General features: G+C 39.5%; 3 protein-coding genes across 3 annotated transcripts; 2 read left to right on the top strand and 1 right to left on the bottom strand.

Moving 5' to 3' along the window:
- Positions 1–94: 94 nt before the first annotated feature.
- Positions 95–8661, top strand: nop9 (NOP9 nucleolar protein). Its single transcript, XM_022226697.2, has 13 exons — positions 95–1070; positions 1949–2209; positions 2795–2953; positions 3299–3403; positions 3525–3675; positions 3769–3958; positions 4207–4321; positions 4716–4867; positions 6489–6707; positions 6824–6965; positions 7382–7513; positions 7722–7828; positions 7998–8661. The coding sequence occupies exons 1-13, from the start codon at positions 860–862 to the stop codon at positions 8241–8243; spliced, it is 2190 nt and encodes a 729-aa protein (XP_022082389.2). The 5' UTR covers positions 95–859; the 3' UTR covers positions 8244–8661.
- On the bottom strand, positions 8487–12232 carry c5orf22 (chromosome 5 open reading frame 22). Its single transcript, XM_022226505.2, has 7 exons — positions 12093–12232; positions 11685–11830; positions 11086–11235; positions 10194–10770; positions 9772–9944; positions 9414–9632; positions 8487–9321 (listed from the first exon to the last, which is right to left on the bottom strand). The coding sequence occupies exons 1-7, from the start codon at positions 12171–12173 to the stop codon at positions 9180–9182; spliced, it is 1488 nt and encodes a 495-aa protein (XP_022082197.2). The 5' UTR covers positions 12174–12232; the 3' UTR covers positions 8487–9179.
- Positions 12233–12438: 206 nt separating this feature from the next.
- prmt5 (protein arginine methyltransferase 5) lies at positions 12439–25502 on the top strand. Its single transcript, XM_022226500.2, has 13 exons — positions 12439–12558; positions 15170–15288; positions 15544–15761; positions 16058–16250; positions 17181–17344; positions 17744–17905; positions 18706–18842; positions 19152–19274; positions 19553–19728; positions 20034–20143; positions 20455–20662; positions 21111–21175; positions 21821–25502. Exons 1-13 carry the CDS (start codon positions 12470–12472, stop codon positions 21971–21973), a joined length of 1917 nt encoding a protein of 638 aa, XP_022082192.1. The 5' UTR covers positions 12439–12469; the 3' UTR covers positions 21974–25502.
- The last annotated feature ends 345 nt before the right edge of the window (positions 25503–25847 follow it).

The following is a 25847-nucleotide window of genomic DNA, read 5'->3' as shown; positions in this document are numbered from 1 at the left end:
GATGTTTCTTATTTCCTTTTTTTCCAAAAAGTGTGTAAAAAGCCCTATATAATGTAGCCTAACCCATAGAAATGTCACAAAAGGTTACATCCTGAAAATAATTTCCAAATTTTTGCTTTTACGCCCTTACTAAAAATTGGGTTCTGTACCGGTATCCGTCCTTGTCTCTTTACTTCAAATGGGATATTTTGATTTCCGGCAGTGCAGTGAGTTACAGCCTTTATACACTTTACACGGTGCTGTCTTCAGTTTTAGAACCAAGTACGCTTCCACCAAATTCACTTTCGGCCGGGAGCCGAAAGATGAGACATTGATTTCACTGCCTTCTAAGCTTACCGCTAGGACTGCAACTTAACTCAATTAATTAAACCCCAACTCGAGTCAGAGCTGAAACTTAGTGGGCTTCCTTCGTTATGTATGCACATACAGCGCAGAATACTTGCTAAGTTAACAAACAAAGGTTACCAGCTCAAACTCTATAATATGTGGTTGTCATACTAACCAAAAGACAGGTAAATACCATTCCAAAACAATATACATCGCAAGAAGTTTTGTCTGTTAACATGAATTTGTCAAGCAAGGCTTTTCACGCTTAAACAATTTTTTTTGCTTAGGCAGCACTGTAAAATTGGCCCCGATTGGTCAAAAGCGTTTTCGTCAGGATCTCGTGTTGCTGTAGCCTTGATTCAAGGCGCGCATAGCACCTAGATACTCGTACAAAGACCACTTCACGGTGTATGCAACGCGGTCGAAGCGCAGCTGGCCAGTGCAGTCTGGTACGGAGCCTCTTCGCGCCAAAAACTATAAATAAATAAAAAATAAAAAAGAAAGAAAAACGAAAAAGAGGGCGCTTTACAAAATGGCAGCGCCTAGGCACATATCACGTTTACCAACGGCCACACGAAAAAACAAGTTCAAATTCGAAAAGGGGAAACATCATGTCGAAGGTACTTGGAGAAAAGATGGGAAACACGATGGAAGGGTCGGTAGACTAGATGAACACACTATGGGCTATTATCGTCGAGTGGCAGATACAATTAAAGATGGATTTCCTGACGAAATCGAACAAGGTGCGTACGGTAAATAACGTGTCGTTACTCGTTAGTCATGTTATGTTACTAGCTTAGCTGAGTCTTGCCTAGCCCAGGTTGGACGACGTCTACATCATTTACATGTACATTGCATTGCGACTAATGTCCAGGGTATAAAGTACTCCTACAGTGCGAATTTTTCTCAACGGTTTCTTCACACATTTTCTTTCAATTTTGGGGTTCATTACCTTGAGCGCCATTTATATTTAGGCTAAGTCCACTTTTCAAACAAACTGACTTTCAGACCTTGAGGATCCATTCTTTAATCCTAGTACTTTTTATAGTAGCCCTAGTTTAGGTGAATTTGGCAATGTTTAAGCAAGAAAACCAGAATTTTCTTTCATGTACCTGACATGCCTCAGGAGTTCAGTGAAAGCCACCGCATGACGCCATTTTTTTTCGCATCTTATTTTGCGAAACTCCACGCTATCTGTCGCATTCCGTTTTGTAAAATTTCCTGCAAAATATGCTGTCCATGGACGTATTTAGCAATTTCAACACAGGATTTATGGAATTTTTACAAGACACTTGTGAAGGACATTTGAGCTGTCTTTCGCCAGGTGAAAATGTGAGAAAAAAAGGTAGAAAATTTCGCATTGTAGGAGGACTTTTATACACTGGACATCAGTCATAGTGTAAATGAAGACAATGTCCAACCTGGGCTAGCCTAGCCTCTGCTCTGCACTCACTGATTCAGTAATATGAATGGTATAATTTAATAAGGTCCGGTAGTCAGGTGCACATCACAACTCATAGACTGTCCTTGTATTTGGAGAAGTCCCTTTATTCCAGGACAAAATCAGTCCCCTGAAAGAGAAAATGTCCCTCTAAATGATGTTCAAACCATTTCTTGGTAGGTCTTTTCCTAGACAATGTATTTAACCAGATGGAAACGGAAGAAGTCAAACTATGTCAGAACCAGACAGTTTCTCGCATCTTGGAAGACATCTTGCTCCTTGCTCAGCCGACCCATCTCCGAAGGTTTCTCACTGGTGTTCTTGAGGAGTTTGAGGTGGTTGTTAAGGATCGCTTTGCTGGACATGTGATCCAGAGAGCATTGCTGCAAACGACAAAGTTCTTGGATGATGAAGATGAAGGAGCTGTACTTCAGGAGAAGGGTGAGGCCTGATAGAGTCTGGTGACTTCTCATCATCAGTTGGATGCAGTGTATCAGACATGTACGGTAGATGTTATTATATTATTTATCGGCAGTGCACAGTAAAGGTCACATGGAGAAACTAACGAGGGATATAACAATTATTCATTAATACCTTTGTAATCAACTGTATACCTGTGCATAAAATGAAAATATTTATGAGGAATGGCTAATCTCTATCTGTATAATCACATTAGATAGGGTGTGAATTTATCTCACAAGTGAGGACTAGGAAGAGAGACTATTGGTTTTGGTACTATCCAAAAACAAATACTACTAACGAATGGTACTATCGAATGTGTATCACTGTGTGATACTGAGGGTTCCCCATGACACTCACCTGAGCTATTCAACCTCTGAAACTCCACGTAATTTTATTTCCCTCTGTGTTCTGCTCAGGCTTGCCATGGGTGTTCTTGATAAACCCTTGGTTTCTTGATCAGAAATAGATAAAAATTTACTCAAACAGTTTTTTTTGGTAATACTGTTTCTGGTGTAGCAGTTCACCCAAGACACCAGATTGAACTCTTCAACATTTTACTCCCAGTTCTTTCAATGGCTGACCTGTTAATCACCAACTTGACCACTGTGTTGATGGACACATATGGCAACCACATTCTTCGTACCATGGTGCAAGTACTTGGTGGGTTCAAGGTGCCAGACCTGGTTGCAAGAAGTAGGTTGTCCAGGGAACAGCAAGACAAAGGTAGGATATCAAAATCAGCTGTAAGTAAATAGTTGTGAGTGACCCTCTTTTTGTATGAGTCACAAAAAATAAATACCCCAATTTCCTGGAGCTTCTAATTAGATGGCGTTGGTGAGTGATTTAAGAAATCAGTGCATTTAATACTCTGAACATGTTTCCTTCGTAAATATCCCTTAACCTACCATGTTGCTCTGAAGGTAATCCCCAAAGACTTTTTCACTGATATTCATCAAGAGATTATTAGACTAATCAGGGGGTTTTAAGGCCCTGATCCCCCAATGATAACAATAGGTACACCAAGAATAATGGAAAAAATACACATTGTATTTCATTTGTGTCTTGAAGAAACTAACAGAGAGATTGAGAAACTTCTTACAAAAGTACCAGAGAGGATGCAGCAGAGACTCAAGAAAATCACCAACACTATCCTGAGTGCAGAGAACTTCAATGGTAATGTTTCATCTATTGCCTTTTCTGCAGTCTGCCAATTCCATTCTCATGAAGGTTACTGTGAATAGACCCTAAGATGTGTTTTCAAAGCTATGAATGCATCACTTTCGCTGTTTTCTAGAGTATGTGCTGCATCGTACCTCCAGCCCTGTCTTAGAGGTTCTACTCCTAATATTGCAGCAGTCTTATCCTGGTCTGTGCCACCGCCTCTGTCAAGCTATCCTCAAGAAGTCTAAAGTGATGTCCAAGAATCCTTCCCAAAGTGACCAAAGGTACTGCTTTTTTATGACCTGGTGATTGAACAGCACCCGTTGATAAAATGAGTACATGTACTTGTTAAACGGTGCATATCTGATTAATTTCAGGGTTCCGGTAGTATTGACAGACAATGTTGGTAGCCACCTGTTTGAGATTGTCATTGAGGTAATCTCTGATGAGTCATTCTCTGAGGTCTACTCACAGTGCTTCAGCCATCACCTACTAGGCATGGCTCTTCACCCAGTGGCTAACTTTGTGCTCCAGAAATTAATTAAAAGAGCAGCAAAGGAAGAAGAGGTAGGTTTAACCCTAACCCTCCTCAATCCTTCACCTGTTGGAGGACTGAAGATTGTTAGGGTTAATACCATAGACAGATGTATACAGGATATAACAAAGAAATATACTGGATGGGATTTGAGCCTATAAACGCTGGAGCATTGTACTTGAGCTACTCAGTCTTCTATCTTTCCCTATGTTAGCAAGAAAGTCAGCAGTTTGTAAGGAAGTAATGGATGGGCAACATATATCTCGAATTTTTATTTCAGTTTTCAGAGATCTTTGACAAGCTCTTAGCAAACATTGAGGCTATTCTTGGAGTTAATCACATGGGTGTAGTATTGAGGCTAGCTGAGGCATGCATCCATCACCCAGCTAAACAAAGTGAGTCTGTTGCAATTTACTTTGAAGATCAGTTTGGATCATGTAAAACAAGTGGTTTACTGTGTTTACTTAATTCTCGGTGTCTGCAGAATTCTGAATAATTGCCCGTTATGTTATCATCACTTCAATGTTCAGGGGACTGAAAATGTCACCAGAACTCTGGACTTTTGTTGGTACAGCAACATAGCTTTTGTTAGTGAATGAGTTTTGATGAATCACTTCCAGCCTTGAAACAATGCAAAACTTTCGACAGTTGAAACTGAAAAACTGTATGTAACTAACCTTCAAAATGTAATGTAAGTTGATTTATGCCATGGTATAGAGTGTGGGGAAATAAGAGACAAGAGAGGAATCATCTTATTGAAGTTCTTATCTGTACTTTGTATGAATTAAGGTGACTTCTTGAAGGGATTGTTAAGTGCATTCCATTGCTGGGAACCGAGAAAGCGACAAGCAACATGTGTCTTGCTCATTGCTGGCATGGTTACGCATGAAGTCTTCTTCTCAGAGAGCAAAGAAGACCAGGAACAAGACAAGGCAACAAAGGTTAGTGGAGATATGTTGGTCAGAGCATTGGCAAAGGTTTACTTGGTTAGGGAGGAATTCAGTATCATGGGATGGTGTTTGGGTTTATTGTTGGATATCTTCAGAATTTCTGAATCAGTCAAATGAATCTATTCTCGGCCCAAAAGAAGGAGGGCCTGACATTTTGATCCTAGCAGAATCTTTTTCAAAGGAAAATGTTCTGTTCTGTTGTTAAATTTTTCAGATTTTCTTGGTAAATGCAGACATTTTTAACTCGTTAATTTCTTTTCAAGATGTATTTTTTTTTTAGTTGGGGAGATGTCAGTTTATATAACGGGTTTTGTCCTTACCCAAGGTATATATTAATCTATAATCCGTTATATAAACTAACATCTCCCCAACGCAAAAAATACATCTTGAAAATAGTTCGCGGTACCCGCTGCTTCACCTGACTCGGACCGGCCAGCCGACCCCGGCAAGCTCGGTGGTCGAGTGGTTAAGACGTCTGCACTAGAGGTCGTGGGTTCGAGTCCCATTCGAGTAAGCTTGTGACTTTTTTTCGCAAGCTCTCGGACAAGCACTGAACATACAGTGTTTATTTATATATACGTTGGGTAAGGATCGTTAATTTCTGTCTATATATTTCTGCTCTTTGCTCCTGTTTCTCTCTGATTAATTTGCAAAACCCACCCTTGGCAAAACCCAGCGTCAAAATTTACACTGCCCCAAATGAATATTTTCATCAAGGTTTATAGATTGCTAGGAAAGCTGAATGGTTTAATAGTAAAGACACCTACACCAGTAAAAAGTAGGTCATGGGTTCGCATCTCACACGAGGCTTTAGCCAGTTAACGTCAGATTTTCTTACCCAAAAAAGCTGCCATGGTGAGTTTTTTCCCCTGCAAATTCTTCAAAATTGCTATTTACTTATGACGCAACCAAGCACAATGCATCAATACGTCAACTGCGGAAATGAAAAAAAATTCTAAAACGAGTGCACACGTCCTTTGTGGAACAAATATGGAAAATTGTGTGTTTACACATCATCCGGCACCAAGTGGTTAAAGGGTAGTTGTAGTGTTTCTTACAAATTTTTTCTGTAACTTTATATTCTTCAGTTTATGAAAATTATTTGACAACCCTGTTAAGTTAAATGTACTGAAAAGTGCACTTTTTCAAAATTTGAAATTGTCCATGCTGAGGGTACCGTTGCTATGATGTCATTCAGGGAAGACAGGTTTCACTGCGTGGGTTTTTCTGTTCAAATTGTGACTGTTTTGACTGCACAAATCATCAAGGTTTTCTTCCTGGGATGACATCTCAGTTTTTCTCAATAATATGAAAATACTCATTAGCATAAATACCAAAAACGGCATAGAAATGCCCTTTAAAATAGTGAAACAAAAATTGGAAATTAGATCAACTGAGATACAAAGGTGTTGACTGAAGGTTTGTATTTAAATAATTGCAGTGTAGAGACCCCTTAAGCTACTGCTTTTTTGCATGAAGTACAACAAACGAGGGCTTAACCCAAAATTAAAATTTACATCTCTTGGTAAAAAATTCATTGTAAATAACTTCATGTGAATCATTTGTAGTTTAGTATATCGATCTAAATCTCATCTTCTCTTTGTCCATCTAGCCTGGACTCAGTGAAGTTAACCTTCACGGATCCCTACTCCTTCAGCAGCTGCTGAAGTTCAGTCACTGTGGTCCAATCATAGCTGGCTTCATGGCCTTACAAGATGCTGACTTGATTGCTATGGCATGTTCTCCTAGTGGTAGTTACCTGTTAGAAGCCTTCATGACTAGCAGTATGGTCAGTGAGAAGAAAAAAGATAGATTAGGAGCTCAACTAAAGGTATGCCTTATCAAAATTGAAAAAATGACCAAGTTTTCTCATCAGAAAAGAGATGTGATATTTGACTCAGATTGTGAGAGGTTGGATTGTCTTTTTTCTGTTGTTTGCATTTCAAGACAAATTGTTTCAAGATTGCCTGCCACAAGACAGGAAGCAGATGCGTAGAAGCTATCTTCAAGGCAGCTTCACTGAGAACAAAAAGCACTCTGGTTCAAGCGTTAGCTGAAAAGGACAAGCAGCTCCAATCAGACCATTTTGGTAGGTTATTTGCAAAGTGTTCACATGTACAGCGTTGTGTTGTCTTTAGGTGTTACAATCACCTGTGTAGCCCATCTGCCAAATGCGCTTTGTCAAAAGGCTGTATTCTTTGTTAATCTTTCCAATGTTAACTCTTTTAGGCTCACAGTAAAAGCTTTTAGAACTAAGCATAAAAGAATCTTTCGTGTCAAGGTCAGAACGTATTGTTTGCTCAGTGTCTTCAAAGAGCTTGTCAGCGTAAACTTCACAAGCTATGGGCTTAATCTAAGCCTATGAATTTCTGATTTCTAGAGTGGTAACACAGCATTTGAAGGTCTGTTGGACATTTGAAATAATTTTACTATTTATTTATTCAGTTGCCCAAAGTGTTTGAATTTATGTGTGTTCTTTGGTACCAATTTTTTGGGTATGATTAGGTAAGTTTGTTCATCGGAACTGTGCTGTGGGTCTATTTAAGCTTCGCCAGCGAGATTGGGAGGAGCTACAAGGAAGAGAAAGTAAAAAGAGAAAGCTCTTTGCTGACATCATTGGAGATGACCAGTCTTCCAGTAAGTTGAGCAATATATTCAGTGTTAAGTGTTTATCGCAGAGGCTTGTTTAGTTTTTGTGAGTGTGAAAAACAAGCATTTTATGTTACAGTTAAAACTGTATGGACCTGCCCATTCTCAATCCATTGTACTTTTCAAATCCATACACCCCCAAAAAATTTTCTGTCAGCTCTTTTAAGATAACACCAAAATTTGCCCTATTTTCCAGAAACGAAAAAGAAAATATCTGAAGATGACATCATGAAGCCAGTTTCTAAGTACCCGGATGAGTTGATGGCACTGGAAATAGCAGAAGAGAGTAAAGAATCCAGTGAGGTATGGTTGCCATGATAACTGTAAATACATGTACATGCCTGTATGGACTTAAACCAAACTAAGGAGTCCTAATAACTTCAGTACACTCTGTGACATTGTTCAGGTGTTATTGATATACTGAATCTTTTTTCGGAACCTTGATTTGTACAATGTATTTCTGTTTTGACAGGATGACGACATTGATGATATCTTTAGAAAAATATCAAAGCCTGCATCAATGCTGAGTGAGTCACCACACAAGGACGCCAAACGGAAAAGATCTTCCAAAGCTAAAGAGAGTAGACAGTATGTTGACACAGAACATGGTGAACCTACTGCCAAAGTTGATGAAACAGACTCTCAAAGTAGCATGACCCCAGCAAAAAAATCCAAAAAGGCACACAAAAAAAGGAAGAGAAAAGATGTATCTTCATAGCAGATGAGGAAATGGCCTCGTTTGTAAAGGATAAACATTGAATTTACTTGGAAGATTAGCCTGTAACGTTGCACTTTGGAAGCAGAGTTGGAATGAACACCGAAGAGAAGATGATGCTTCGGTAATCAGTTCTACTTGTAACTGGGAATCATGAGACAACTGATTCAATTGGTTGCATATATTGAACACAGTTTATTCAGTTCTACTTGTAACTGGGAACCATGAGACAAGTGATTCAATTGGTTGCATATATTGAACACAGTTTATTCAGTTCTACTTGTAACTGGGAACCATGAGACAACTGATTCAATTGGTTGCATATATTCAACACAGTTTATTCAGTTCTTACGTCATGTTTAGTTTTTTCCGGAAACTTTAAACACTAGATTTAAACTTTAATAAATACAGAAATACCGAAGTTCTTTTCAAATTATTGTGACTGTTTGAAATTGACAGCAATTTTAATCAACTAGACCTAATGTGCCCTGGTTGTTGAATTTTTTTACAGCTTTACAGATGACAACTGCTAATTGATGAAGGATTCAGGGACTGAATCATGTTAATCTGAAGGTCAACATTGATTTAATGAATGCACTGATCATGTTGCTTTACACTATCCTGACCAGAAACATGGAATTCATAGGCATTGCCAAATTTTTCTGGGTGTGGGGTGTGCAAACTGCAAAGGACTCATCAGTTAAAACTAAACAACTGGAAGGGTAAATTTCAAGGGTTTTATTTTTTTCACGTAAATTGGTCATTTTCATCCCATTTCATCTTCATGTCTTTTTTCTTAGTTTCCAAGTTCTTTTCAGGAGGGCAAGAACCCCCTACGACACCCATGATGAGATTTGAAAGGGTGTGTGTGACCAGATAGGTGTCACCAGAGGCAACCGATATGAATGTTTAACCAAATAGTTTTCAGTACTGTACTTCTCATGTCTTCTCTGAGTTCTCATCATAATTTTTGTAATCCATATGTACATCAATTTTCCCATAGACATTTTGCAGCATTTGAAGAACCTTATGTTGGATTTGGTCCACTTGCTCTGGTGGGCAATAATCATCGTGGGAAGATCTGCCAAATAAAATAAATTATCGATGAAATCAGAAAATAGAAATAAAAATCATTCTAATTTGATAATTTAGTCCATGAATGAAATGTGTTACCTAGCAACTGTCACCATCACTGGCCTGGGTAACCACGACAACAGTGTCTGCATGGTAGCCACAAGGCTATCAATTTCCTCCTCACTGCTGACATGATGAGGTAGCTCACCATTGTCATCACATGTCAGGCCTGCCATGTGGATCATCTCTGCATCTAGGGCTTTATCATTGTTGCTAGCCACTCGTAGTGACTCCACAAGAGATTGCACTTTTTGGAACCTATGGGAAAACAACATTTTCAAAATAATGTAGACATCTCCCTGGTCATTAACTGCTTGCTGTGTTGAAGCATACTGAATTTGGTCAGTAATACAAATTCCTAGTTGGTTCCAAAAAGAAAGATTTTCTGAAGTCTTACCTTTCCAGACACACTGAGTCAACTTTTTCTTGATACCCAACAACTGACTTGAGCGCAGTTTCCAACTGACTGAGCTGGTCAGCTCTCTTCAACATGCATTCTGTCAGGGCTGCTTGGCTGTTGTCAACAGGTCCATCAAAACGATACAAATGCTCCAGCAGATGAAATTGGGACTGCAACACAGTGGCAAAGGGAAAATGACTTGGAATCTTTTGTACAGTAGGATCTTTTGAACTTGGGCTGAACTGGCAAACATTTTTTTGTGGAAATGAGGAAAGATCTTTTCCAATATCATAAAACCACAATGAAAAAAGCAAGTTGTAGACAATTCCAGAAGTTCTTAAGAGCACTCTGAGGTGATCTAGGATTAGAAGATATTTTCATGACAAAGACAATCTTTTTCCACTTCCATTTATCCTCACCTCTGAATAAATATCCTTGAAAGGGTTCCTTGTTGAGAAGAAATCTAGATCAATGTCCAACACAGTTCCAGCACTTTTCTCCAGGGCTGCATTTGTGATATTGTAAATTTCACTTAGATATCCTGATGGAGAAGCCTGATGTGTCACCCAGCTCCGCTTCCTTTTGGTCTTGTTTGACACTTCTTCACTGTTTCCACCTGTAGGTTCTGTGATACAGTTCTTGCACTTTTGTTCTTTAATCTGTAATGAGGTATCTTCAGATTGACTTTTTACCGGGGTATCATTAACGGATGACATCTGACCACAACTTGAGCACTTACTCAATGGACACTGACCTTTTACCTGAGGAACCTGACTGTCTGTAGTGACTCTGGAAAAGTCAACTGGATATTTTGTTCTTTTATTTGTTACATCACTGATATGGCTCGGATCACCTAAGATTGATGTTTTTGGATCTGTTGGTAGCAGGTCTGTTCCCATGGTAACCACATCCACTTGTAGTTTCTTAGTATGTTCCAAGTCTTCTTCAGGAGCATACAGAAGATCACTCAAGAAGTAACTGTCGGGCCAGTTGATCCTGTTCCATAACAGAACATAATGATCAGTGCCACTAGAAATTACGACATACATGTATCATGACAGTTAATCAATTCTATACAGAGGTTAATTTTAACACACAGTTAACCAACTTAGCAAAGGGGTACCTTTGTTGGAGTTTGTTTAAAAAGCTTATAACTTTCTTTGAGACTAAATGACAGTGCTGACTTGAATATTGTGGAAAAGCTTCAGACAGTTGTTGACAGGTTTACAAACAGGAATCCAAAGAAAGTAGCTTGCTAGTTTGCTCTGGGAAATTTGAACAACCCAAGTTTATAATGCAAAGTGCACATACCTGAGTTTCTTTGACTTGCAATGCTTCCCAATGGAAACTTCTCTGCTGCTCTCAGGCAACTGGTCTGACCAGGGTGGCTTGATCCACACCACATGATGGACATGTCCAGCGTAAACAGCAGGTAGGATCCAGTTCTCAATGCTAAGGGAACTGTTTCAACACAAGCCAGAGACACTGCAAAAATTAGGTTTGTTTTATAATATTAAAGCACAATTTGAAAATCAGTACTTACAAAATTCCAATGCAAATCACATTCTACATCCATGTTTAGGTTTTTACATCGCAATAAATCTGTTCTCGCACTTAGGAAACTTTACTTCAGTTTAACTCTTTGACCTATTGATAAAAGGCAAACAGTTCAAGATAAAGTTTGAGAAATGTCTCTGATTTTCTTATAGGCCTAAAGCATGGTTCAATGAATCTTTTTATGCCCCAACAATAGAAACAGAATCATTTCCACTTGGAAGACCCCAACTATAGCTGGACAATTTCAAATTATTGTGCTAAAGTTGAACCAACTATTCAGTACCACTGTACCTTGGACCACTTCTACTGCTGTAACACTACCATTCTTACCAACAAAATACATGTCAGTATACCTGAATAATTCAAACTTATCAAAAACCGTATCAGCATCCATCTCAGTTACTATCTGTAAGTCTGGGTGGGAATCAAAGTGAAGCATGGCAATTCCTTGGAAGGGTAGATGGCGTGAAGCAATGGCCCGGTAGATGTAAGGAAGAACCTGAAACCACAAAAAAATGTAATAAACCCTGAACACGTAATTCGTAACATCTGTGAAACTGTCAACCTTCCCTCCCTGCATTATCTTAGGCCTAGGCCCCCCATCCCCACATCATGATCATTACATGACGAAGCCCTGGCCGCCTTGAATGAACCCCGCCCCTCATGTCTCCTGTTAATTTCTCATGGTCCTCACCACTCAAAATGTCAGAAACACAAGTCAACGAAACATTTTCGAGTAATCCAGCATGTTATGTTCTTACATCATTGTGATCCTCTACAACCCAGACGGGAAGTTCACTAAAACGTCTGGGCTTCAGGTTCCTCGAGAAATTCTCAGCCATTTGCAGAACACACGTACAGCATGCATAGCATGCACTGCAAGCAAACGAACATGCATCAGCAGCGCATCGACCTAGGCCCAACCTTTCATTCTGGGGGTGGGTGTAATCGGGAATTGAGAAAATGTACGATTTTTGAAACATTTTTAATTAATAAAATTGTGGAGATAAAAATAAACAGTTATGTTCACACATTTTCTTTACTACTTTTACAAATTTTCCTTATTAAATATATGAAGATCTGAACATATAGGTGGTCCACCTTCTGATTGATAGTGGAACGGTCCTTTAACTTCAACATGGCGGGCCAGCAACATGTGTCTTGTGGTCGAGACTTGCATTGTGTCCCTGACATATCGTCTTCCACGCAATTGGCTTCGGTTGCAGGGTATGGTTAAGATTTACATTTTATCGTGAATCTTCAAAATAATATTTTCATGCTCATTTTGAGCGATTACGAAGAGTTGAAGCGTACTTTTACTGTTACCGTGAGAGCCCAAATTAATTGACATGTTTGGGATGCTCTCTTTACCGGACCGTGTCTATTTCCGACACTAATGGGGACGCTTGGCATTTCACCTAAAAACATGAAGGCCTAAATTAAAATCGTTTGTTGGGCCTACTTCCTGAACAGTAAGGCACAGCTCCGAAGTAGTGCCTTACTGTTCAGGAAGTAACCGAGGTTAAATCCATCATGATAATTTTCGTGGTGTTTTATCCATTTAAGCCTCATCCATGTGACCTCTGACACCGAATGAGTGATTTTGCACTATGGTTGGAAGACAGTGTGGGATGGAAAATCGGGCAATGTTTACTCCTTTTTCCTTCCCACAGTGTCTTTCTACCATTGTGCAATATCACCCATGATGCAGTACTATTAGCAGTGTTGAGCGCAATCTCTGAAAATACACAAATTTAAAAAGGTCCTATTAAATTTTGCACAACCACAGATATTGCCATGATTGCCATTAAAATTGCTCCCAGCAATTGAAATTTTGTGAATATGAGCCACAGGCAACAGTCGTACATAAGAAACTGACATCAGCTTCTGCACAATTTTGTTGGGTCTGTTTGGTGCATGATGTGTTGCGTGTACAGTGTGCCATGGTACGTCACGCCGGCCACCTGGCTGCCCGCCGGCCAGCCGCCTGCAAGAAATTTCACCGTTCAAGCATTTTGACGAATATTGCCATGTGAGGGCAGTTAAATTCTCCTCTCAACATTTCATTTTGACTTTTTTCCCTCTGAAAAAAATTCCTCACAAGAGCTATTTTTAAATTCCCATGTAGACATTTAATTTGGAAAATTCTCAGAGCCATACATGAATTGGAAATATATCTGCAATAAAACAAAATGTGGGATCCCAGACAAAATCAATAATAATCAGAGAAAATAAGGATTTTGAAATGACCCCCCAAACTACTGGTTTGTATGGGAATCCTAGCCTTTACCCCCAGCTTGACTGATGCCAGATAGTTGAAGACTTCAAAGGGAATAGAAAATCCCAGCGCTGCCGGTTGCCTGCCTGCCTGCCGCAGCCGGGCCTGGTCGAACGCCAACCATCGTGACTCCCTTTAAAATCACACTGTTCGAGGCACAAAAATTGCGCACGTTCAAAGATTGCGCTCAGATTTCAAATATGCGGAATGTACTATAAATTAAGCAAGGAAAATTGTGCAAGTTGTGCAAATTTGAAATTTGTGGTGCACTTTCAAAGGTTGCGCTGAACAGCAATGAGGCATATTACTTGTTTTGCGTGATCGGTTGATAAGCATGATTAGGCACATCACATTGTATATTTGCCTTGGTCATGTCCTTCCATCCAGTGAAATCTACACTCATGCTGACTTTACTTCCCTTTTTTGAAAAAAATCTTCCGAACCCGCGAGGTAACATTATAGTTGTAAAGAAAAGGTAATAAGCCATTTGCGAGTTAAACTTGAATAAAATCTGGTACACTGAGTTATCTGACTGCACATAAACATAACGATTTTAATTCCCCAGACTGAAGACACTGTTGCTATACCTCGTGATTCAGGGCAAGCTTTTGCATAGCGACCACCATCTCTGGAATGGACTGGTTCCTTTCTGCCCTTCTTATCCACTGAGAACAGTGTATTGTTGCAAGGCGTCCCTTGTGTAACTAAGCAAAAGCTTGCCCCGAATCACAAGGTATAGCAACAGTGGTTTTAGTAAGGGAAGTTCAAGTTGTTACATTCACGTGAATTTAAAGAACTCAGTGTCCAGATTTGGGTCGAAGTTGACTCGAAAAAGGATTATTAGTTGATCATTGATGGTAGAATTATTGGCAAATAGTGCATCAGGCCTACCATACTAAGATTGGCAGATCACAAAGTAATCACTGGTGTGAAGTTGATTACTTTTCATCATTTGACATTCAATGTTGCACAAGTACAGGTAACTGCTAGACATTCAGGATGTCCATCCCTAAAAGAGATGGAATGCAAAAGGGACCCAAAAGGCAAATTGTGCCAACTACATTTTAGGGTTTGTTTGACCCTGAAAACACCCTGCCCTGGGTCGCAAGGAGTCGTCGCTGATTGAGAACAATGGTATCAGATTCAATGTAATCTCCAGGCAGGGCATGGGGTTTGGGTATTTTATTTCGATTTAAGAAATAAAGTGTGGTGTGATGAATTCACTTTCCTACTCTGGTTTCCAAGCGAAGAACTCCACCAGCAAGACTTGTCAAAACCACTTTGATCGCGGAAAACTGCCTTTGGTCTGGTTGAAATGGAGGCAACAGGGTCGCTAAAGTGTTCAGGAGCACTTTGAAAAAAGGACGTTCAGCGCCGGGGGTATATTGACCCTGTTTCTTTGAATGTTTAACAGAAATGCCAAAATGCCTTGCTTACCTTTCCTTCCAGTATCAACACACTCTAGTAACTCACATATGTGCAATGTCACCGATATTTGCTTCCACTCGTCCTAGTTATGATAAAATGTTTTAGTATCTGATATTGTACACATATTGGCAGGTTTGACTTTGCAGCAATGCCTCTAGTTCACCCACGGTTTAAGCGTGAATTCCTGGAAGGTAAAGCCAAGGACAGACAAGGAGCATTTGCTAGGTCGGATCTCTTTCTCTCAAGCCAAGGTATGACGTTACTCATATTTCAGATACCTTAAAGATATTGAATTATCAAATGTGATCACATTATTGTCTTATATGAGTAAACTAAAGCAAAGCAAATAAACATCATCCTGGCTTCCTTGTAGCATCTTCAGGAGACTGTAATGCTACTTTGGAATAGTGCTGAAGGATAATCATAAAATATTTGTGTGAGTGTTAGTTTTCCCAGAGGATTTGGGTTTGAAGCATTAACTTATTCCGTTTGCTTTGTGTCTACAGATTGGAGTTCTCTTGTTGTAGGCAAGTTGTCACCATGGTTACAACTAGATTCAGATGATGAAATAACTCGCAAGAACTCACAGGCTGCCTTGAAGCAGGAACTGGCTTATGCAGCTCATCTCAGTGTGCCTGCTGTCTTGGTTCCTCTGAGTAACAGCAAATGTGCCAATCTTGGACGCTGTTTGCTAAGCCATATGCAGGGCCACAGCAACCATCAGGTAGGTATCGTTGACCCTTGTTTTACCAGACCCTCAAAACACTTTGGGGTTTGACTTATTACCCTGTTTTCATTCCTCCAAGGAGTACCAAGGTAATCTTCTCAGAAGCAAATGATCATCCAGTTAGTTCCATTTGGAATCTTTGCCCTGAAGAGATGGTGTGCAAACTTTCGCACAAAGTGCAAATCTTCTATGCATTATTCAGTCTCTGTACAAAAAAAAGTTGCTCTTTTTGGTTATTACAACATTAAATACTACAAATCTGAACATCCGGCTTGTACCTTTTGATCAAAAAGGTGTGGATTCAAGTCCCGATGGTTGCTCCATCTCGCCTGACTGATGACCTTGTTGAGAATGACACCAAGCAACAGTCTAGTGGCAGTAACAATGTCATGGAGGACAGTGACATTGTACCAACCAGCCAGGATCCCTGGCATTGGTGGAACACACTACGTAGGGTTTGCCATCACCACAAGAGACTAGGTGTAGGTATGTAGTAAAATCCTAACACTAATGGAATTGTGGCTTTTAACCCTAACCCACCTCAATCCTCCAAAATCCTCTGGTTGGTTTTGGAGGATTGAGGATGAATGGTTAATGAAGTACTAAAAATCGGTCACATAGTAGTGCATACGGTTGCTTAGTATACCGTTGACAATATACATGTACCCAAGGACAGTGTGTTCTATTGTTCACTGCTGCTGGTCATAAATTACACAATCCTGACCTGCAATGTTTTAAAACAAAGGCACATGTCTGCTTTGTTCATGGCAAAAGTAAAGGTGTTAGTCGACTCTGCCAAAAAAAAACAGTTTCAGCCCAGCAACCAACATGATGTTCCCAAACCCCCCCAAAAAAACCTCCAAAGGGGATCCTACTCGACAAGCACTGCTTCTATGGGATCCCATCCACAACCTTTTCCCTTCTTGTCATAAATTTACTGTATATAATTAGGCGGAAATAAAGAATGAATGAATGAAGTTTGTGCATAATCCCCCAAAATGGAGGATTTTGGAAGGCCTAGTGGTTTAGGGTAGTCTTTAGATTTTTCAGAGGTCTACTTTAAGGTAGTACATGTCGGGATGTACATATTGGACTTCCACACTGACTTTTTATTGCTTACATGTACATGACCAAGCATTTCAGTAGAACAACATATGAAGTTGTGAAATCATTTTAGTTCAATTACTAGACAGCTAAATGATTCCATTACCTCATTCAAAATTTGTCCATTGTCGATCACAGACGACTTTGGTTTGGCCAAAGCAGACCACCTGTTAGAACAGCATAGAATTTCACTGGTTTTGATTGGTTCCCGGCTTGTTCATGTATAGCACTTCATTATCTTCACCTTGCAACTCGAGGAGACTGGATTCAATTTGTAATGTCTCATTATGGTGTATTTGTCTTTGACTTCAGCTCTGGAGATTTCTGCAGATCTACCTGCCCAGTCTGTTATCAATCGATGGCTCGGTGAACCACTGAAGTGTGCTATATTCTCAACTACGCTGTTCTTGACCAACAAGAAAGGTTATCCAGTGCTCTCCAAGGCCCACCAACAACTAGCCCATAAGTTATTCAGAGTAGGTACCTTGATATATGGATTACCGTGTCTTCAAAACAGGATGTGTTTGTGCAACTTGGATTATGTATTTAAGTTAATCAACAGGTGTAAAATTTATGTAGAAGATTTTGAGTTACTCAGCTGATGTCACAGATCTCATGTTATGGAAGCCCTATACAACGTATAAGTCGTTGGGCCATGTACATGTAAATCTTTAGTGAAAATGCAAACAAATGGTGATATTTTGCACCTATTTTGGTCAGGCATGACCACTCTCCTGTGTGTATCAGTTGATACTGACTATATGTCCGTAGATGGATGTCAGGTAATCAGGCTTGGACAGTCTTTTTGACGGTCCCATATTCAGTCAATAGAATAAAGTTGCCATGATTTATTGCATCATGTCATTTTTCTCCAGCTTGACGTACAGATGATGATTACAGGTATCAATCGTCATCCAGACAAAGGTATAAGAGCCTACCAACAGTACATGGACCATCTCTTCCAGAATCAACAACCTCTGACAGGTGTGGAAGCCTTTGCCAAGGGATATGAAGACTATCTACAGTGCCCATTGCAGGTATGCCTTAAACATCAAAAATACTTCAAAGCAGTGGAGATATCCTAGGCATCCAGAATGCAAAGGCTTACATCCTGCCTCCACATCCCCCACCAATCCAGCTAGCCCGACCTACTGCACATGTGGAAAAAACACATGCTTCTCTCCACTGCTACATGCAGAGATGCCAACTTGTACGATTTAGGCGTAATTTTTACGATTTGTTTAGTCTGTTCACGACTGTCTGATCCAGACCATGATTTTTACGATTTCCAACTCCTAGGTACGAAATCATACAGTTGTGTATTCAACTCTATGTAAGCTAGTCCAGAGCCGGCCTCGTAATGCGTGCATTAGAAATGTGTCGCTGGCATTCCGCTGTTTGTGCATTGAAGCTGCATGAGTAGCAGTAGAAACCCTTCACTCGTCAAAATTAACGCTATGATGAATAGGGGCGAATAGGCACTATTGCACTTCAGTTGCAGTGTGATTGTGTATTTCCATGCATTGTACAGTACATGTACGTCAATATCGTTACATGCGTTATTGTCTTGAACGTCATGATCGTGCTAAATTGACGGGGGTGGAAGACTATCGAGGATTTGATTCTTGGATTTTGGATGAGCAACTGGACTTGTTTTGCACAGTGGCAACAAGTGAGCAGAACTTTAATGGATCCATGTATTCTTATAGTAAACAGAACTGATAAAAATGTATAAATGTATACATTTCATTTGTAAAAGTGATGTGATGTAAAAAATAAGAAACGTGACTGAAGTTGCAGCTTTGTTTCAATTTGTTTTTGTGTGTTTTGTTTTCAGCCATTGGCTGACAATCTGGAATCCCAAACCTATGAAATATTTGAGAAGGATCCAGTCAAATACACTAGCTACCAGAAGGCTGTATTTCAGGCACTCAAAGACAGGGTACCAGACAGTGAAAAGGACACCAAGATTTCGTAAGTGCTGGTGGTGTGAGATTCCAAATGTTGAACCTTCAAATATTTCTTTGATACCTACAAGAAAGCGTCACATTTTAGGCCATTCATTTAAAGACACTAGGTTCCAAATTTAATGCTCTATTCACAAACATGTCATAATACTTGTCCTCCGATTTGATATCCTTAATCATCCTGGGTTCTTCAGGATGATTCAAGTGCCTGAAATTGAAAAATAGAACCCCACTGCTAAAACGGAATGTGTTTCTTGAAAGCAAGCTCAAAAGTATGTGGCACTATACTCTTACTGTTTCATTTTTTTCCCTGTAGTGTAGTCATGGTGCTTGGGGCAGGCAGGGGACCTCTTGTCACTGCTTCTCTCAAAGCAGCTGAGCAAGCCGACAGAAAGATTGAAGTGTACGCTGTTGAGAAGAACCCCAACGCAGCTGTAACGTGAGTGTTGAATACATTTAGAAGGAGGTTCATGTTTCATCCTTCCTTAATCATCCTTTAATTTCATTCATCAGCTCTTGGCATGGTTTATGTTAGATTTTCACCTGTGATAGTTAGGAAGGTAGATACTTTGTCCCACCCCTTCCCTTTCACTGGCTAAAAAAGGAGAAGGCGATAACAAACTGTCATATATTTCATCATGAATATTTTACAAAGGAAGGTGCTGGGACTAGACCAGTCAGATTTCATTAACATTTGATCTACCGAATTCTCTCCAGACTGTTTACTCTGAAAGAGGAGAAATGGGGAGATAATGTGACCATAGTGCAAAGTGATATGAGAGATTGGGAGGCACCTGTCAAGGCAGATATCATTGTCAGTGAACTTCTTGGAGCATTTGGTGATAATGAGCTGTCCCCTGAATGTCTAGATGGAGCACAGCCATTTCTGAAAGGTAAGATGGTGGTTTATTGCTAGGATGCCTTGTGGGTAATTTGACAGGTCCTGATTTGACTCTTTGTTTCTTTGTCTTTGACTCTTTGTCACAAAAATATGCATCTGAACCCTCAGCTAGATTGAAATGTGCTGTGTACAGAATCAGCCACCAAATGGTTAACTTTGATGCAGGTGTAGCAGATTGGCACCTTTCTTATTCAAATGAAATTTTGATTTTGCTAAGGAAAATTGTGCCATTTCTCTCTGTTCAGTTTGAATGGTGTCAGTATTTTAATGAAAATCCTTGAATTTCTTTTTTTACAGAGGATTGTATAAGTATCCCTTGTACGTACACATCTCATCTAAGCCCAATCATGTCTCATAAACTCTACAATGAAGTCCGCCTGTGCAAGGATAAAGATAAGAACCAAGATGTAAGGAATCTGTCTTTCTGTTGCTGCGTGTTGTAAAGTTGATGGAATGGCATCAGTATTTACTTTGAGTGTACTGTCTGTCCTATTTCTTCACAGAAAGAGAAATGAAATCCTTGATGAATGAGAGAGTAACGTGTTAGTCTTCTGTATGATGAGTGGAATGCTCAGACTTTGCCATGCCTTTACCTGTTTGTGATGATATCAAAGTGATACATATCATTTTATTGCACCAGATCTCATAAATATCCAGTGGTGACAGGGAGAGTGTTCCGCATTGGTCAAGTTTGGTATATCCTCTGGTTCTCCCTCAGGCCCACTTTGAGACTCCTTATGTCGTCCATCTCCACAATGTCACCCGTCTGGCTCCTTCTGTACCTCTCTTTACCTTCACCCACCCCAATAAGAACAGTTTGGACAATACACGCTACAAATCAGTCGGCTTCATCATGGAGGACGACGCAGAAGTGCATGGCTTTGCTGGATATTTTGATACAGTACTCTACAAAGATATCATCTTGAGTAAGTGTTTTCATTGGCCATGGAAGAGGGTTTGAAAAGGTGCATGCTCATGCACTGTGCAGGTTTTTGAGCTGTGTTCTGATTCTCCAAATCATGGAACATTTGTCTGAAATTTCTGATATTACAAGATTTGTGATTTTTAAATGTGTCCGTCATCATGTGAATGCCTGAAAGTCTTTTCCCTCTAACTCTATATCATGAAACTGGCCTGAAAAGTTGCTTAGGTGTGCAAATTTAAAAGAGAGATTGAAGATGGAGAGATCTCTTCATGTGAAACTAATAAAGGAAATAAACCTTTCATTTTGTTTTGAAAGGAATGATCAATACAAACAGACCCCAATAACTTGCTGATTTAAAAAAATGCATTAATTACGGAACTTCACAATTTTTCCTACTTTCCTACTTATTTAACAGGAATCTTATATTAGTGTTATTTGTTTATCAATAGGTACCAACCCTAAGACATTCTCTGAAGGAATGTTCAGCTGGTTCTCAATATTTTTCCCCTTGAAGGTATGTGTGTGTGATAACATGGAGATCTGTTTGATATTTTAACAATTGTTGATTGCTGTATGTGTGATGTGATATTTTGAAAACCGAAGGACTCAGTGCCCAACACTAAACGCCAAGTAATACTTACTGCTAAGGCAAAGCTGAAGGTGCTATGAGTCCCTCAGGCTTTCAAAATGTCACATCCCATATCACTGTAGTCAACAGTTGTTTTGTTATATCTTTGACTTGATTTTTTAGCTTATATTTCAGAGGGAAATTAAGGGTGACAAAAGAATCTTTTAACCTTAGCTGATAAGGATCCCTGCATTTTCTTGTTTAACACTGCAGGGGTGAGTGCAAGCATGCAATGTCACAGAACACTCACTAATATGTCTAACGGCGACCGTGACGTGGTTATCTTGTCCTGTCACACAATCATTCTGGGCCGGTAAAACACAATAGTAAAGACAAATTGTGCTTGTTTCTTCTGGAATAAGAATATGAAACATCAATGCTAGCATTGATGCTGTTCTGATATGAAGCGGTTCTAAAATAGTAGCAGGTGTCGACTTACAGCACACAAGGACAGGAATATAAGTGGATTCATCTCTAGATTTACAGCCAAGGAATTCCAGTGCTAATTTTGACTTGTTTTTTTCTATTCAGGAACCTGTCCATGTGACTGCCAAGTCGGAATTAGTGGTTCATTTCTGGCGTAACTCAACTCCACGAAATGTTTGGTATGAGTGGTGTGTATCTGAGCCAGTCACCATGCCTATACACAACATCAATGGACGGTCCTACACCATTGGCATGTAATAAGAGGTTTTTCATCTGCCAGGTTAGAAACATGAGGCCAGTTTGTGTAAATGTACAACATATGTGAAATTGTTGCCATGTGATATTGCTGATTGTACTTCTCATGTCTATGTGTTGTAATAGTGAAATAAAGATCTACAAAATATTGCAAAAACTCATTTTAACATGCTGAGCTACATTCCCTTAAAAGTTGAGTAAAAAATATATGCCTCACATACTCAAGTCGGATTGGGCTTTGTTGCTTCTGAAAAAGTTTGGTCTTTGGATAAACATGAAATGGAGGTATGGCTAAGGCCTATTAGTCTGGTTCCCTGCTCAAAGATTCCCTGGTAAGTCTTGATAAAAAATCTTAGGCCAGGCATCACCTACATGTATAAATAGATATGATGCAAGGGTCAGGGGTCACAAGTTGAAAGCCCGGGTGTTTTCGATTTCATCAGTGGCAACATCGTAATAATGGGGCTTTTCCCATATCCAGTGGGCAATACTGCAAGTGTATCCCCACTGAGAGCATGTTTCAGGCACAAAACCTGCATTGGTTGAAGAAAGTTATATTCTGCATTTCACCTGGCATTTCGGTCAAGGCGCCTTCAATTTCAGTGGAAAGTCAAATTTTGTAGGATCAACAGCTGCCATTCAGTTGCGGCAGTTTACGTTCAACAGCTAGCCTACCTACCTTGCTGGGAATAACTTAACATCAATGGTACCATCGGAACTTGCCAAATATAGACGGAACGACTTCGGAATATTTCAGCTATTTTCAGAAAACTGGAGAAACTCCTCCAGTCTTGGTCATGTGGACATTGGCTGATACCTGACCCTTGATTCTTAGAGTAGTCAGAATCATTGGGTCTGGTATCCAGACTAAAGGCCTATGGGTTGGCAAAACAGTATGTATATCAGTTACGAAAGTTGGATTGTCCACATTGGGTATTGAAGCCTCTGATACTGTGGAGGATTGAGCCCCATATACATTGACTAGGGCTGTGTCCAAGACAGGCTTGCAGAGCTATGGCTACGGCTATTGTCAGCGCATCTGTGTGTATTTCTAATGGAGTGAAGACCTAGACCTAGCTCTAGACAACAAATTCAGATGCAGCCTTGGCTTGGGTTAGTGATTGAATCATGCATGATGTAGCAAATCGACCAGACTTGAAATACAAAACTTACTCTTGATAAATTATCATAACAAAGGAATTGTTCGTTCAAATTAGCCAGATATGCATGTTTGTGTGATGTACTGAACAAGATTTGTCATTCTACTCACTATTCTTCCAATAACTAAAAGATATGCATAGTGTATTATTGTATAACCAACTAAAATTTCTTTCTCTTAATGTCATGTCAGATGTACAAGGTTTTCACCTTAAATCCTGGTTATGCATCAACGGTACATATTTCAAATAGTAAGTAATGTCAGGATTACTGTGTGCATTATTGTAATCCTCCAGCACTCAACTTCGAATCATTGACTTTACAAAGGAGTGATAGATATGTCTAGGTGATATATCTGTGGATTCGATGGGTGGCACATTATATGCATCTACTGATTTGCATTAACATGGGCACAAAATAGCACAAGTGTCTTGGTATGAGAGGACAAGTGTCTTGGTATGAGAGGACAAGTGTCTTGGTATGAGAGGACAAGTGTCTTGGTATGAGAGGAGTGCACTTGTGAGAGAACATGTTCTGAATATGGCAATTGTGACTCTAACCCTAAAAGAGCCAAGTGGTGGTGGTGGGCGTGGCAGAATCTGTCCCCCCCCCCATATTTTTTTCCGATATCACCACAGTGCATTTTCTTCTGGAGTTCGAGTTAGGAGTTTTTAGAGTAACACTTTGAAATCATTTCAACATTATTTTGCAAAAATCGAATGTACCATTTTAGTGGAACACTCTCCCAAGACAGGTCAGCCAAAAATGTGCATGTGCACTGGTGCACATGCGTGTAGCCATGAACTTTAAATGACAGTAACTACAAAACCATGTCTGTTGTGAGTTCAAACTTCACATTTGTAGTGATAAGGAGTGTCTGTACATAAATGCCAAGTTTGAAAAAAAAATTGGCCTGGCACAGCTGAGTTGTTGGGGGTGGGAGCCCCCTGGGTGTGAGATGGGGAGAAATAACCTGGCTGTTTTAGGGTTAAATGACAGACATACTTTGCATGTTTTGGACAGGGATGTGATTGGGTGCTCAGTCCGTGATCACAAGACCTGGTATACACATTATCCGTATATGTACCTGTATAGCTACTTACCTCAGTGATATTAATTATAGGACTGTAGACAGGTGTGATTCAGTAACCATTTTTCTACCAAATAACTCTTATTCATGGTCCTCTTGTGCTTGAACATTGCTCATCGTGTACCTATCAATGAAGCTATTTTAACAGATACCTCATGGCCTCAAAGTATTTGATGTGAAAGAAGTGTTTAAATTCATTGAAATATCAATCGAAAAATTCTGAAATTTGCTGGATGCTGTAAATTTGATAAGGAATTGGGGCATGAGCACCCGCATCATTTATTTACTTCCCCTTTTCACTATTGATTGTAATTTGTTGCGAGGTCGTATCGACAGGAAGTAGCTGTTTTTTGTGTACTGCACAAAAAAATTAATTTGTTGTTGTCTTATGCGTCTCCATTCTTGTGTTTAAACCAAGCTATCACTAAGTCTGTTTCGCATTTACAAACAGCATATGATGAGGATGTTTGCAGGTATCTGACTTGCTTATTAACTGTATTTGCCAATTTACAAAGAAGTGTTCAAAGAGTTGAGTAAAGCTGTCAAAAAAATTGTATGACAAGCATGCATTATCCTTAAAGGGGCAATAGTATTTATACCTCCCGGCAGGGGTCTCCTCGGATTTTTGAATCTGAACATGCCACATGCCTTATAAAATATCCATGATGAGTACACCTGTGAAAAAAAATTGATACAACAGAAAATTTTGTTTTAATCCATTTTTCACAACCTTGATCAGTGAGAAAAATTACAGTGACTGCAAGACAGGAGGATTCTGCCTCAGCTCTTAGGTTTTATAAGATTCCCTGTTTTTCTGAACTTGGTGTTCTGTACAGCGACAACCTCAAAATATGAGGCAACAATTCAAGCCATTTCAAGATATGTGTAGATTTACCAGTTTGGGTTGAATGTATTATGATTTTTAAAATCCATAATAATACATTTAGCACTTTCGGAAATATTTTGTCATGTTAAAATGATTTCCCGAACCCAGGAGATTTAACAAACGAACAAACAACCAAACAAACACCCCAACCCAACAGACAAAAACAAGCAAACAGCCCAACAAACAACCCAACACCCCCAACAAACAAACTGTTTTTAATACTCCAGACATTGTTGTGAATTGTAAAAGTATCTCCTGCTATGTATGGGAAGCATGAGATAGAAATGTGCATTGCAAAGGAAGAGTTCATTCTGCTTAACTCGAACTAGTTGATAAAATGTTATCACATACACTGTACATGTATGTGTATTAAAGTTATGACACTATCGACGAAGGAAGATTCTTATTACTTCCGACTTTGTACATGTTTACTTTGCTGATTTCATACTTGTAACAAAGTCATTTTCACCCCAAACCGCATAGCATTTTTTCTTTCTTGTGAAGTTTCTTAAAGTGGTCGCCTTTGATCACTTACATGTACGTAAGAAGATTCCTGTTCTAAAGTAATCCATACACGCCGTAAATATTTACCCTGCAGTTGTGCCTACTTTGTACGTGTTGGAGGCCCTTAATTAACTCTGATTATTCGTCTTGGAGGTTTATTTAAAATCCGCGGCATTTTTTCACAAATATCATTATTAGGCCCCCCCCCAAAAAAGAAAAATAAACATCCAACAAGTTTT

This window comes from Acanthaster planci, unplaced genomic scaffold (genome assembly GCF_054643075.1).
Source record: "Acanthaster planci isolate LZ-2023a unplaced genomic scaffold, COTS_SCS Contig5, whole genome shotgun sequence".
NCBI lineage: Eukaryota > Metazoa > Echinodermata > Asteroidea > Valvatida > Acanthasteridae > Acanthaster > Acanthaster planci.
Note: the sequence above shows the minus strand (reverse complement) of the source record. Positions and strands in the feature narration are given on the sequence as shown.

What these genes read in the sequence shown, in the direction of transcription:
- nop9 (XM_022226697.2), top strand. Translation starts at nt 860, where the DNA reads ATGGCAGCGCCTAGGCACATATCACGTTTACCAACGGCCACACGAAAA. An exon ending in GAGTGCAGAGAACTTCAATG is followed by an intron (nt 3,404 to 3,524) that starts GTAATGTTTCAT and finishes GCTGTTTTCTAG; the next exon opens with AGTATGTGCTGCATCGTACC. An exon ending in AGAGTAAAGAATCCAGTGAG is followed by an intron (nt 7,829 to 7,997) that starts GTATGGTTGCCA and finishes CTGTTTTGACAG; the next exon opens with GATGACGACATTGATGATAT.
- c5orf22 (XM_022226505.2), bottom strand. Translation starts at nt 12,173, where the DNA reads ATGGCTGAGAATTTCTCGAGGAACCTGAAGCCCAGACGTTTTAGTGAA. An exon ending in GATAAGTTTGAATTATTCAG is followed by an intron (nt 11,236 to 11,684) that starts GTATACTGACAT and finishes GTGTTGAAACAG; the next exon opens with TTCCCTTAGCATTGAGAACT. An exon ending in GTGATGGTGACAGTTGCTAG is followed by an intron (nt 9,322 to 9,413) that starts GTAACACATTTC and finishes TTTATTTGGCAG; the next exon opens with ATCTTCCCACGATGATTATT.
- prmt5 (XM_022226500.2), top strand. Translation starts at nt 12,470, where the DNA reads ATGGCGGGCCAGCAACATGTGTCTTGTGGTCGAGACTTGCATTGTGTC. An exon ending in ATAAAGATAAGAACCAAGAT is followed by an intron (nt 20,144 to 20,454) that starts GTAAGGAATCTG and finishes GTTCTCCCTCAG; the next exon opens with GCCCACTTTGAGACTCCTTA. An exon ending in CTACAAAGATATCATCTTGA is followed by an intron (nt 20,663 to 21,110) that starts GTAAGTGTTTTC and finishes GTTTATCAATAG; the next exon opens with GTACCAACCCTAAGACATTC.